General features: G+C 55.2%; 1 protein-coding gene across 1 annotated transcript in view; it reads right to left on the bottom strand.

Moving 5' to 3' along the window:
- Positions 1-13173, bottom strand: part of MICAL2 (microtubule associated monooxygenase, calponin and LIM domain containing 2) — a 135662-nt gene that overhangs the window by 29436 nt on the left and 93053 nt on the right. Inside the window, 7 exon segments of the mRNA XM_038569053.1 lie at positions 4190-4296; positions 4657-4856; positions 5960-6107; positions 7129-7219; positions 7823-7949; positions 8796-8911; positions 10014-10271. Of these exon segments, the coding sequence (XP_038424981.1) occupies positions 4190-4296; positions 4657-4856; positions 5960-6107; positions 7129-7219; positions 7823-7949; positions 8796-8911; positions 10014-10271 (1047 nt within the window).

Here is a 13173-nt window from a genome sequence, read left to right as displayed (position 1 = left end):
AGCAGATCTAAATGTACATTTGTCCGCCTGGCTTCTAATGTACTCCCATTCAGAATACCCCGCTGAGTTGCACAGAGGACAGGAGAGAGATCAGCCTGCAAATCACAGGGGCCGGCGGGGCAGCTCGAAAGCCCTCTGCTAGCTCAGCTGGGCAGTATTGGGACCTGTGCTCTTGACTCTCCAGGGCTTTCTTCACATCTCTGAATGGAGAAGTGCTAGAAACCTAGTGGGGAGCTCTGTCTGCTGGGTGGGGGTTCTGTGAGAGCAGCTGGGGAAGGGGACAGGAATTCAGACGATCCCTGTAGAGCAGCCTTCTCGGGCAAGGTCCTTGTCTTGTTCTCTGCTCTCCCCCCAGCACTGAGAGGAGAACCCGGCATCAAATAGACACTGGGTCAATCAGGAAGGAGGAGACACCTCCTTACTTCATGCACCTGGCTGCTTTGGAAAGTGTTTGTGTGGGAGGGGTGAGGAGAGGAGAGCTGGGCAGGGCACCCTGACTGCTGAGACCAGACACCCACAAGAGCCATGCTCTGTGAACTCTGCTGTCCCAGGACAAGTGCTGGAGGGGAAGCTGTGTCACAATCAGCCAGCTGAGAGGATAGATACCCTGGGGCCACCAACCTGGCTTCTGGGATGGGCTTTTCATGGACAAGTACCATCTCCGTGTTGTGTTGTCCTTGAAGGAGTGGGCTCAGAATGGGGGAAACAAAGACCAGGTGCCCTGAGTCTATATGTAACGTCATGTGTGCAATGACTGAAGTGGCCATAAATCCAGGCATTACCTCTATGTCATAGGTCTAGGAGAGCACACACACAGGAGGACAGAGACCATGCATGTTCACATATCATGACGAGAGATCTGGAGTCCCCAGCCATTTTTGTATGTCACAGGCTTTTGTGCTGATGCTTTCAAGATCAGAGGCAGATCTTCAGAAGCAGACTGAGGGCTTTTAAAGAGGGAAATATAACCTCAAAGCTCTTTACCTTTGCCCAGGCATGGGCTCTCAGTTTTCAGAGCTACTCAGTCAACTCAACAGTTTACCACTCACCCAAGGGACAACTCTCTTGGCAGATTGATAGAAAAATTACCTTCTCTAAAAGGACACAAGGTCCTTGCTGGTGGAAGAGTGTTTTATGTTGCCTGAAGGTGATCAGTTTTGGTTGGGATCTGGATGCTCTTGGGGATGAGGGATGAGCCAACAATTTAACATCAACAGGGAAAACCAGGGGAGAGAGAGATTTTTAAGACTGGCTTGGCAGAGAAGAATGGACCCTCTCCAGGCTAAGGTGCCACGCTGTGAACAAACACAGGCTTCTCAGATTCCCCCACCAAGACGCGCCTCTGAAACTTAGAGAGAGCTGGGGAATGGGGGGTGAGGTTGATGCAGATGCATCTGCGCATACAGATAGTGTGTGCATGCTACGGTGTAGTCACACGAGCACAGCCTAGCCTGCATCTCCAGTCCATCGGGGTACACGAGCTAGGGTGCTGAGGGCCACATGCCTGACTGCACTGCTACCTTTTGGGTATAACTATGGTGGAGCCTCTGTGTGTGTGGTTTTCAGAGTGTCCTGTCCAGACATCATCCATGCCCATCCTGGGAGAAACTGGAGTGCTGAGAAATGTCACGACCAAAGAGCATGGCAAATGCTCCCCAAACCAAAATGTATCCTGATACAGGAAGACGTGTGGTCGATGGGGAGGAGGCCCAATCACTGCACTAACATGGAGCAGCGGACAGTGTCTGGGGCATTTCAGTGATGACGAAGACAGAATGTGACCCAGTGGGCTTACTGACTCACCAACCTGCCCAGAGGAAGCAATCAATCTGAGAAGAAAGAGGAAAAGTAATGTCCATGGCGAACACTTACTTCAATGACCTAGTCTTTCTACCTATCCAAACAGCAGGGTAAATCCTAGACATAAATGGAGCTGTGGGAGGGACTGGACCCCTCTGAGGATGGGCAGCCTATGGGCACAGCCCGGAGAGCGACTGGACATGGTTCAAACTCAGCCAGGGCCAGGCCCGGCAGAGCCTACCCACCCCCCTCCTGCGTCTTCTAGCAGAGCCAGTGGAAGTGGAGCGAGGACCCAGCAGCCCTCGGAGGGGGCCCGGCTGTGCTTGCTGACCAGTCCCACGACGAGACCCAGAGCTGGCCAGACTGCTCAACTCCCTCACTCTGTACACGGAGGTGTGGTGAGTGAAAGGTTGAAACAATCCTCTCCAGTTCTCCCTGCTGTTCCCAGTTGTGGGCTAAGCAGTGGGAGAAAGCAGGTGGACAGAGAAAGGCGTTGAATGTCTTTGTCAGACAGGTTCCAGGAAGGCTGCACTGGCTTGCTCGGATGGGGAAGCCCGAAGCGGGGATCCTTAGAGGAAAAACAGCTGGGCTGGGGTGGACCAAGCCTATGATTAGTCTCCAGAAGACGACTTCCACTCAGTGGGCTGTGTGGTGGGTCACGCAGCCCTCACACAGAGCCTCTGAACAGGGCAGCTCAGGGGAGCAGAGAGGGGACAGAGCAGCTCTGCTGAAAAGCCCAGCGGACCTGCACACCTGCCCTCCCCAGCGCTGGCCTTGCTGGCCCATCCCTTCCTAGAGACAGGGTGTGGAAGAGCATTCCATGCCCACACCTGGAGCTAGCCCAGAGGCTGCAATGTTCCAGGGAGCGCAGACCTCAGCGGAAAAAGTGACCACTGGCTCACACAGCCCAGAGAAAGAAAGGAGGCTACGTGGCCCCAGCCCCACCCTGGGCGGAGGGGCTGGCAGGACCAGGCATGACTGACCACAAGTAGGAGACTGTGGTAGCCTAGGGAATCTGAGACACACACCCTCCGCGGCCCTGCCGCCCTGAGGAGGGAGGCAAGGTTTTTTTGTTTTTGTTTTTTAAAGATTTTTATTTATTCATGAGAGACACACAGAGAGAGAGAGGCAGAGACACAGGCAGAGGGAGAAGCAGGCTCCATGAAGGAAGCCCGATGGGGCACTCGATCCTGGGACTCTGGGATCACACCCTGGGCCAAAGGCAGACGTTCAACCGCTGAGCCACCCAGACATCCCGGGAGGCAAGTTTTATATGAGAACTTGACACGTAACATCTCGGGGTCTTCAGTTTTTGATCTACAGCACGAGCACATTAAGCAAGATAGCTTGCCTCACACCTACCACAGACATGCTGTCATTCAAGTAAAATTATAATGGCTCATTAGCCTCACAGTTCCCAAACTGTGTTCCAAGGCACCCCATGGCCCCACGGGGAGCTTGCAGAAGAGCCGTAGTCTACTTTGACTTTTCTAAGGACACATGGCATAAATCTGTCATACACCTTGTAAAATGCCCCTACCAAGTTATTTGGACTTAACTACTTTGTGAACAGAACTTTTAGGTATTTGGATCTAGGGGCACTGTGATAAAAATCAACGGAGACACCAAGGGTGGTATAAGTCAGGAAAGTTTGGGAACCTCTTTAGGCTCTGAGCTCCTCAAAGGCATACCTTATTCACCTCTGTGTATTTGCAACTCTTGTCAAAAGCAAACAAACAAAAAAAAATGGGTGATTGGGTGGCTCAGTTGGTTAAGCAACTGACTCTTGATTTTGGCTCAGGTCATGATCTCAGGGTGGTGAGATCAAGTCCTACATTTGTCTCTGAGCTCAGCATGGAGCCTGCTTGGGACTCTCTCTCTCTCTCTCTCTCCACCACCCCCCCTTCTCTGACTCTCCTCCCTTGCCTTCTCTCTTTAAAAAAAAAATTTTTTTTTAAAAGAAACAAAAGAATTCAGTCCTAATGTTGCCAAACAGTAGGGCCCAATAAACATTTGTTGAATGAGTGAAGGGGGGAAATTAATGGAACAGAACATAGAAACGTCGCATCACCATACACCTCCGCCACTCACGGCCGTGGTGTAACTGACCTACTTTAAAAAGCACTCAGCTCCATGACCTCTCAGCTCTGTGCCATGCCCTTCCTGTAACCACGTTCAGGTCACTGAAGCTGGCTATATGGCGCCGGCGGGGGCCGGGGTGGGGGGTGGCGCTTCCAACAGCCTTGTGTCACTGAACTGGGCTTGACTCACGTCTCCATGAGCTGTACAATTTATCAGCATTAACAGACCAAGACCACGACATTTTCCCATTCCCCTGGCCTCGTCCACAGGCAGAGAGAAATCAAACAAAAACCAGGCCGGAACTTACTCGTGGAGTCCTCTTTCTTGGAAATGTGAGGTTGAGATAGTTATGAGAAATGGAGGATTTGGCCAAGCCGAGGTCAGCGTTTTCTCCATAGTTTTTGCCCCAAGAATCTGTTAGGAAATAAAAATATGACAGAGCTCAGATCCTGCCCCCACTAGCCTAGGACTCAGGCGGTGCCATTGCTATGAGGTCCCTCTGAATAATCCCCGCAGCCTCGACTGAAGATCCGCTTGGACTGGGAAGGGGACTGATGCAGCTCTATCAGTGACCTCCCAGAGGCCCAGGGGCAGCCCTGCAGCCTCTCGCGGTACCTGCCACACACCAGCTTAGACACACAGGTCTGGGGGTGGGGTCCACCCAGGTTTGGCCTCCAAGTGAGAGGGAAGGCAGGGGCCAGCCTCAGAACAGTGTGGAGAGCCACTGGACACGGGTGCAGAGCAGAGATGGCCCGTCCCGAAGCAGGGCCTTACCCACAGGCCTCAACGGGGTGCCCCGGAAGAGCTCGTAGAACTTGGAGAGATACATGACCATGCTGAGCTTGTCGGGCTCCTGGGCTGATGCCATCTCCTTGCCCGTGGTCACCGGGGGGATGCCGAACTCACGCTCGGCCACGTCAAAGGCCAGCTGGTTGTTTTCCACAGCGTCGTCTTCGTTCAGAGAGTCAAAGTTGCTGGAGCATCAAAACAAAGTAAAGTTCAGGGACAGGAGACAGAGGTATGAGGAGCTGAAGAAATGTACCCATAAGGAGCACTAACGGGTGACACTCTGCTGGGTCTCGGCAGGCTGGGGGAGTCGGGGGAGCCGTGAGCCCAGCCCCTGCCCCCAAGCACCCCAGCCCCCTGCTGCCCTCCCCACCCCACCCCTACCCAGGGAGGCTCCTCCTCACTTGGGGTGGGGACCAGATCAGAGTTAGGCCATGACAATGCCGCTGCTGCCTGGGCTGAAACAATTGGAAAATAACTTCTACGTCTTTGGAAAACTTATCAGCTACTTTATTTTTAAATAATTCCCTTACGTGCTTGTGCTCTTAAGTATAAAAAGTATATGGATATTTTAAAAAAAGGAAAAAAAGGAAAGAATCAAGGGACATATAACATATAAAGTAACAAGTGAGCGCCCCACCCCTTCTCGAGGCAGCCTCGCTTCCTAAAAGTACCGACAGTTAGCCCCCCGGTAGGTTTCCTTTCAGCCTTCTGGAAGAATGTACTCGTGGGTGTGCAGCGACTCTGCAGTTGATGTGAATCCAACATTAATAGACGTATTGGGCCTTCACATCGCAAAGCGTGTCGCATCTTCTTACCGATGTTGCCATCGTTCCCAATTTACAGATGAAGAAACAGACTAAGAGAAGGTAAGTGACCTGCCCAGGGCCACAGAGCTAAGTGGCCTGCATCTCAGATCCAACTCTTTTGTCGGCAAAAAAACTCGAACTGGTCTTGCCCTTAATTAGGTCTTGCCCTTAATTTCTCTCTTGTGGGGAGACTGCTGAGGTGTGCACTCTCCATCTCCCAGCATGATGACAGAGGGGATGCGGGGACAAGCGTAAGCACACGGCCAGAGCTGCTTCTGCTCCCCGCGTGTTAGGAACACAAGGCAATCAAGCTGCTGACAGAGAACTCCGTGCAAACGGCAAAGAACAAACTTAAGAAAAACTCAAAGATCTATTTTGAGCCAAGATTCTGCATTCAGCGGAACGTCCCTGGTTGCCCTTGTCTCCAGGGTCCCCTTGGGCCCCGAAGGGCTCAGCAGGTGCAGCCTGAGCCCCCAACTCACATCAGCTCAGGCCGGAAGCGGTGGATGATGGCACACAGGGCCAGGCCGCTGCGCCAGGATGTGGTCAGGTCGGTGACGTTGACATGCTGGTAGCCCTCGGTCTGCTGCTGGCACCAGGTTAAGAGCTTGCTGGGCCGGATGTCTAACTCTGTGGCAAGGGGAGACAGACAGTGCTGGAGCGCCCTGGGAAAGCTCTGCAGCTTCCCCGGGGACCAGGAGGAGCAGCACAGATGTCAAGGGCATGGCAGGAGGGCAGGATGCTGGGACAGGATGCATGTTCCCCTGCAGCAGAGCCCCCAAGACACCCTCTGGCCAGACAAGCACAGAGGTGAGACCGTGCGGACCCTGCCAACATCCCATCTGGCGGGGCCGGCAGACACGGTGGCAGGTGGCGCTGTGACAGCAGAGAAGCGGGTACCAGGGGAGCACGCGAGCAGCTCTGCCCCTGGCCTGCAGGGCAGGGGGACTCGCCAGAGAGTCCTGGAGGAGGCGCATCCCAGCTGCTCCTTGAGGACTGTTGAGTGAGGCATTGCAAGAAAACAGAAAAGGGCCGTGCCGTGGGAAGAATCTAGAACGGCCTGCCAGGCTGTGTACAATGATTTGTTGGTTCATTATAGGGGCACGTGGTGTGAAGGGAAGGGAGGGGAGGCTGGTGAGGCTGTGTGTGCCCGGTGGCGGGGAGGGCGCGGGGTCTGGGCAGGCAACAGACACCAGAGGTCCTTCAGCAGGATGGTGGCCCAAGCGAGGCCTGGTCGACGGGGTGGGGGTGGAGGGGGTTACTCAGGTAACCATCCCTTCCCTCCTCTAGGAAAAGAGAGTGCAGCTCGTGGGGCCTGCTATCTAGCTGGGGAGGCGGGAGCTCCAGGCTGGCGGCAGCAGGGAAAGAAAGCGAGGTTCGGGGAAGTAATGGCAGTTCCCTTGGATGTCCTCAGTGCTCGACATGTATTCACGCCTTGCCAATCAATCTGTGGTTGGTGTTGCCCTTGTCCCAGCTTTATGGATTTTTCCTCAAACTGAGGTATTGAGGAGAGGGACCTTGCCTGGCCAAGGTCACACAGGTCAGAGCAGCAGAGCCCAGTGGGCTGCAGGGCCCGTGCCCCCACGGCCACCCCGCAGGCCTCCCCCCAGCAAAGTGTCCCCCCGACCCCTGACCCGGGGCGGCAGCTTACCCCTCCTGGAGAGGCTCATGGATCTCCTCACCGAGCCCAGCCTCTCGAGAGGGCACTGGTGCAGCTCCTTAGTGATGTACAAATGCTTCACCTGCGAGCGAAAGCGACCACACAGCTGCCCACCAGTGTTTCCCTGAAGCCGGTCCAGCTTCTACTCCCCGTCCACCACCCATTTCCCCTATGCCTGGAGGGCATGCTTTTCAGCCGGGGACCCCAGGGGACTGCAGATGTCCACCCAAATGTGGGGGAACTCAAGTGCGAACATCCGTAATCGGCTGATTTTGAAAACATCCCACCATTCGTTGTGCTGTTGCCAGAAGAAGTTGGCAGCTGTGCATTCCTGAGTCAATGGGAAGAAGAGGGACTCCAGGACTGTGAACTGAAAAGACCTGATGGTTGGCCGAGCAGACCATTTGAAATGGACACGTGACCCCGACACACGGCGACAATAAACATGTCAGCGTGTGTGCAGATGTGGACGGACACTGCACGTGTTCTAGTTCTTTCCTGTGGGCTAGAGAGACGCTGACCCTAGCTGTCTCTTGCGGCTCTCCCAGGGAGAGGGATTGGGCCCACTTCCGAGCCAGGAGCCACTGGTGGCCTCAGCCCCGGGGAAGCTGCAAGGTTTTACGCGTGACGTGCTGCCCACCGCTCGGTGCAGCATGGTCCAGACGGGGCCCAGGGAAGGACGTACCTGATGGGGCCTGACACAGTTGGAGTTGAGATTTGGGTACCGTGTCCCTGGGTCCAGTGTGTACTGCTCAAAGTTCTTGTTGATGTTCTCCGGGGTGGTCTGAGGTAACAGCCGGTAAAGACTCTCCCTAGGAGGAGGCCGGGCCCAGGGGTCAGGGATCGCTCTGGCAGCCTCAGGCCTTCATTGCTTGTACCCCTTCCCCTGCTCTTGATGGCTTTGCTTTGGCTGTGTTTGTACACCTCTTCCCTGAAATACCTGGCCCCCTTGGTTCCTGAGACCCACGACATGGGGAACAGCCAAAAGGTTGGGAGGGCGTCCAAAGGCAGTGATGCTGGCCTCCTGTCCCCGAGCAGAGGGCAGGGACCAGAACGGGCAGCAGAGGGACGTGTGGTTTTGCTATAACCACCACTCAGCCACGCTGCCTCCTGTGACCTGTCCCCTGTGACCACAGGCCTCCACACCCAAGACCAGCAGAGGCCTGTCCCACCCGCCGGTCTTGACTTCTCCCAGTCGGCCAGCTGTTACAGCCACGTGGCCAGCAGCAGGGGTCCGGGAGGAAGCCCTGGATCTCAGCAACAGCCAGAGAGGCCTGACAGGTCAGAAGCCCAGCCTCCGCAGGAAAGGACACTTTGCGCTGCAGTGGAGGCTTCCCCTCAACCGCTTCCGGCTCACAGTGCCCAGGCAGTGCTGGGAACCCTAACTCCAGGACCACTCCAGATCTAGATTTTTCTTTTGCATTCAGGTCCTAAGGGCCTGGCCCCCAGAGAAGACCCTGGAGGAGGTAAAACATAACAGAGAGTGTTTCCTTGGGGATCCTGATTATCAACTCAGGCCACACCTGGGAAGGAAACGAAAGAGGACAAAGACTCCAAGTTCATCCAGGAGCCACCTGATGGCCAGCCCTGCTCCCTTTCCTGTCTGAGCTCTGGAACCAGCCATGCCCCCAGCTGGAAGCCCTGCTGTCAATACTCACCTTTCAGCAAGCAGCTCCAGGGGAGGGGTGCCCTGGTCCCAGCTTTTCACCATCCATGCTGTGTCAAAGGCTGCCAGGAAGCCTCGGGCACAGCCTGTGCCCATAGGCCAAAAGGGCTGGAGAAGAAAACATGCAAAACTCTGGTTGGTGCTAAAGATCCCCCCATCCCCCCAACACACGCACCTCCTGCTATCCCATTCTATCCAGCACTCAGTGTCTGCTAAGCCTGTGCAAGGCACTGGAGGGAGTGTGGGGTGACAGGGCAGCTCCCTAGGATGCACCACAAATGCGTTTAGCTACGGCACAAAGTCCCACGTAGAGGGTGCTATGGCATAGGGACAGAGCAACTGCCCTGAGGCTCACAGGAGACAAGGCAAATGTCCACCCTGGAGAGGGAGATGGAAATCGGGGGAACGGGGAAACGGGGAACAAAAGAGTTGCATTTGTGCTGATTTTAAAGAATGGGTATGATTCTAATCTTAATCTGCTCGAGAACAGCGTGGGCAAAGGCCTGGCGGAGGAACGGAGGAGTGGGAGCGTCACGAGACAGAATGCTGCGAAGGGAGACGGGGACAGAGCGGGGGCAGATCACAGCCCACACACCGTGGCGAGCTAAGCTCTAACGGAAGAGTCCCATGGGCACCCAGAGCCTGGTTTGGAATTTGACTCTTATTTGGGATAAACATTTTTTGCTTAGTGCTTACTTTAAAGATAAAAATGTAACCCTTCTGAAAACACTCAATCTGAGGATCCTTGCATGAGCTGATTCCCTGGGAAGCATTTTGAGCAGGGAGGCCATGGATGGAAACTGGGCTTTGGGGCCCACATGCCTTTTTGCATCCTCTACGATCTCCAGGCTGCAAGGCCTCCCCACGTGAGGAAGGAGTTGTGGCCCAGCTGAGGGCGTCCGTGTTCTGAAGAGGACAGCCTATGAGGTCCAGGGCAGGGCCGGCTAGTTTTGTACTTTGGCAAAGAGGTCAGCCCGAAGAGCCCAGAGGCGGGAGAGGAAAGCAGAACGAGCTCCCCTGGGCAGGCCAGGTGCAAGCCAGAGGCCGGGATGGGCTTGGCTGAGTCTGGGCCACCAGCAGGGAGGGAGCCTGTCCTTCCCCTGGCTGCATGACAGCAGATGCTTCTGGCCACACCATAAGTGCAGGGATCCGTCTCCTACCAGGAATGGGATGTAGGGGTGGGGTTGAGGGGCCCAAATGCAGGCGCTACCTCAAGCAAGCTGTCGCCCACCAGGGCCACGAGTAGCTGGTGTGACTGGCGCTCGCGCACCAGGGCCGCGTTCTCCGAGGCGTACATGGAGGTGAAGTCGAACATGGCCACATCGGGCTGCCCGTAATGGTTCATAGCAAAGTCCAACGATGGCAGCTGGTAATTGGTGGCGAAATCTGCAGCCTCGCGGGCGTAGGAAAGCAGGTTGTCCTGGTTCACATTCTCTGCACACAGCAGCATCTCTGTGTCGATGTAGTCCTGCGGGGAGAGCAAGAGCCCAGTGCAGCAATCTGCCTCTGTGAAGGGCAAGTGTTCATACCCGGGTCTTCGCAAAAGGACTCGGAAGGGGTCTGTACAACAAAGCCGATCCGAACAGGGTATCAGGTCCAAAGGGATCAAGAGGAGCCAAGTCGGCCGTCTGTAAGGGTTAACAGAGCTGCGGTTACACATCACACTTGGCTTTGAGCTTCCTGGCATCCAAGGCAAAAGGGAAATGTGATACATGGCAGGGCTTTTCTTATCAGAAAGAAGGAAGCATAGAAATTCCTGGGGGAGGAGATTTTTTTTTTTTTCCTGGCACTAAATTCTAAAAGAACGATCTCACGTAGGAATTTTGACAGAGAACCTGGTGTTGTAAGGGCCAGTTTGCTCAATAAGGGCCTTGCGGTAAACACGGGAGTGTATTTCACACGGCTGGTTCTTGTGACAACTTCCAGGAAAACTGAAGGACAAAGGAGCGAGCAAGTAATAGCGATTTTATAGCGGACTAAGCTAAACGAGAAAGATCCCGACATGCTGTGTTTAGTGGTCAAACGCGACCAGAAAAGAAATGGGTGCTTGCCAGAGCTCTCAAACCTCCTCTCCAGAACCAGTTCTCTCTTTCCTTGGTGGGCTCGGGCCACGCACGGCTCTGCTTTGCTCTTGCGGTGCCAACTGTAAGGCTTCCCGCTCCCTGCTGGGAGGAGGAGAGCCCTGGCTCCCAGGGGCAGGTCATCCGTCCCGGAGGGACGCTGGCAGTGACCTGTAGGACGACTCCCAGAGTCTAATCTGCTTGTCATGTGGCTAAGAAACTAGACAGCTCTCTTCCCCAAAAGGTGACAGAGAAAGTGCAGATCCCAAGGGCGGGGGGGGGGGGGGGGTGCTGGGGAGTGGGTGGGAACCAGTGTGTAAGGGCCCACACAGGCCTTGGGGTTATCTGGAGCATTAGGTCAGATCCACCTTTGCTGTTTACTGAGTAAATCTGGGCAAATTATCAAACTCTTTGGAGTTTCCATTTTCTCATTTGTGAAATGGGAATAACAAAATCCACTTCACACAGTGGGGACCGAAGGAAATCAGAGACAGAGAATCTCCAATCTGGCTCCTGACACGTGGGAAATGTTCAATGCATGGGAATTTCTGTCCTGTGTAATTCGTGATGGCACCAACACAGCGTATGGTGAAACACATTCCTGGACCCACCCAAGGCACCGACAGGAGCATGTACCAAGGTCTTAGAAGGCACAGCCACACCCACAAGCACAGTCACCTACTGTGGCAACTTTCCTAATAGCCATGATTTCAAATACCTTGTTCCAGAAATTCTAATATGTTCACACCAAACTACGTCACCCCCGTTGCACCCTGCATTGGCCCAGAAGCCCTCTGTCAGGCTGTCCCTCACTTTTCTTCTCTCATACCTCTTCCTACTGTCACACGACCAATTTCCCTTGCTTAGCAGTGTGGAGAGGAGACCGGGACGGTGAACAGGAGAGGTCCCGAAAATACCCCTCTTCAAAGCACATTCCCTCGGCTCCTCCGTGTGCCTCTAGGAAGATGCTGACCCAGGCAGGGAGGGGAAATGAGAGAGGACTTGCCATTCCCCTGGGAGCATGGGAGGAATGTTAATTTGAGTGGCTTGGGGTAGATGGCCCAGCTCCCAGCTATGCACATGCTACAGGGCTTGGCAGGACACGCGGAGACCCAAGGCCAGAGCTCCCGAACCAAATGGGCGTCCACCTCTCTCACGTCCAGCCTGTGGCCTATCATTTCTAGATGAGAATTCCCATCTGATGCCTAGAGGCCCCTCGACACCAGCTCGGGAGATGCCCCTGGAGTCTGTGAGGGTAAGAAAAGCCTCGGTGAGGACACCCACAGGCCCGGGATCCGCTCCCAGATCTCCCGCAGTCACGATGGCTTCCGAGTGAGTCACGCTTGCCCACCTGCACCGTGACGGGGGCCTGGGGGCGTGGAGGGGCTTTGACAACTGCTAAAGAGTTGAGTCACCATGAGAAACGTGTCGTGGCCTGGACAAGTGCCCTGGGATGCCCGGAGGGAACCCTGGTGTCCTAGAGGCTGGAGCACTCAGCCAGGGAAATAGGAAACCCATGTTCAACTGGGCCTGACTCCCCAGGGGTCCCCCTCTTTGCAAAGGTGTCCACTGTGCCTGCAGCCCTGGACCCCAGATCGTCCTTCACTGCCTCCTGATGGAGGGGGAACTCTGGGAGGGATGCCTGGAGCAGAGGAAAGAAGGGGACACCACCCCGTGTCCCCCAGGACTGGTCAGCCATGGAGGACCAGATGTTGAGACCCACCGCTCACACATCTGCTGGCTGTGCTCAGCCCGCTTCCTCCAACCCCCCATCCCACCATTCACAGCCTCCTGCCTGCAGCTCAGGCTCTCAGCAAGGACCTGAGCCGCACGGAGGAGGCCCAGGGGAGGGCTGGGTTACTAATGCCACCCGGCCGGCGGCCAGCACGATGTGGCGAGAGGACAGGCACATTCCTGTCCGACAAGCAACAATGAACGGTCACCACGCCGCCTGGGCGATAGGCTGACCCCCGGAGAGCGGGCTGACCTCGGATGGCATGATCCTTATCTTGAAGCACCAGGCCGTGGCCAGGACAGGAACAGAGGCTCTGGAAGGGTTCAGAAGCTTCTGACCAAAGAAGCTTCCAGCCCAGGGCCCTCTGCTCCATGTGCTGCTTCCTTCCAGCCTTGTACGCTGTTTAAGCATGAAGACGCGAAGGCAGGAAACGGAGGCCAGGAAGCCGGCGGCACAAAAAAGCAGGTGTCCCAACCAGAGAGAAGTCACAGGGGGCATCTATAAACCTCCCTATAGGCGCCAGCTCTGGGCCCGTGGCTCTGTATACATTTTCTCATTTACTCCTGCAAACGAGT

The sequence above is a fragment of the Canis lupus genome, chromosome 21, assembly GCF_011100685.1.
Source record: "Canis lupus familiaris isolate Mischka breed German Shepherd chromosome 21, alternate assembly UU_Cfam_GSD_1.0, whole genome shotgun sequence".
In the NCBI taxonomy this organism is placed as follows: Eukaryota; Metazoa; Chordata; class Mammalia; order Carnivora; family Canidae; genus Canis; species Canis lupus.
Note: the sequence above shows the minus strand (reverse complement) of the source record. Positions and strands in the feature narration are given on the sequence as shown.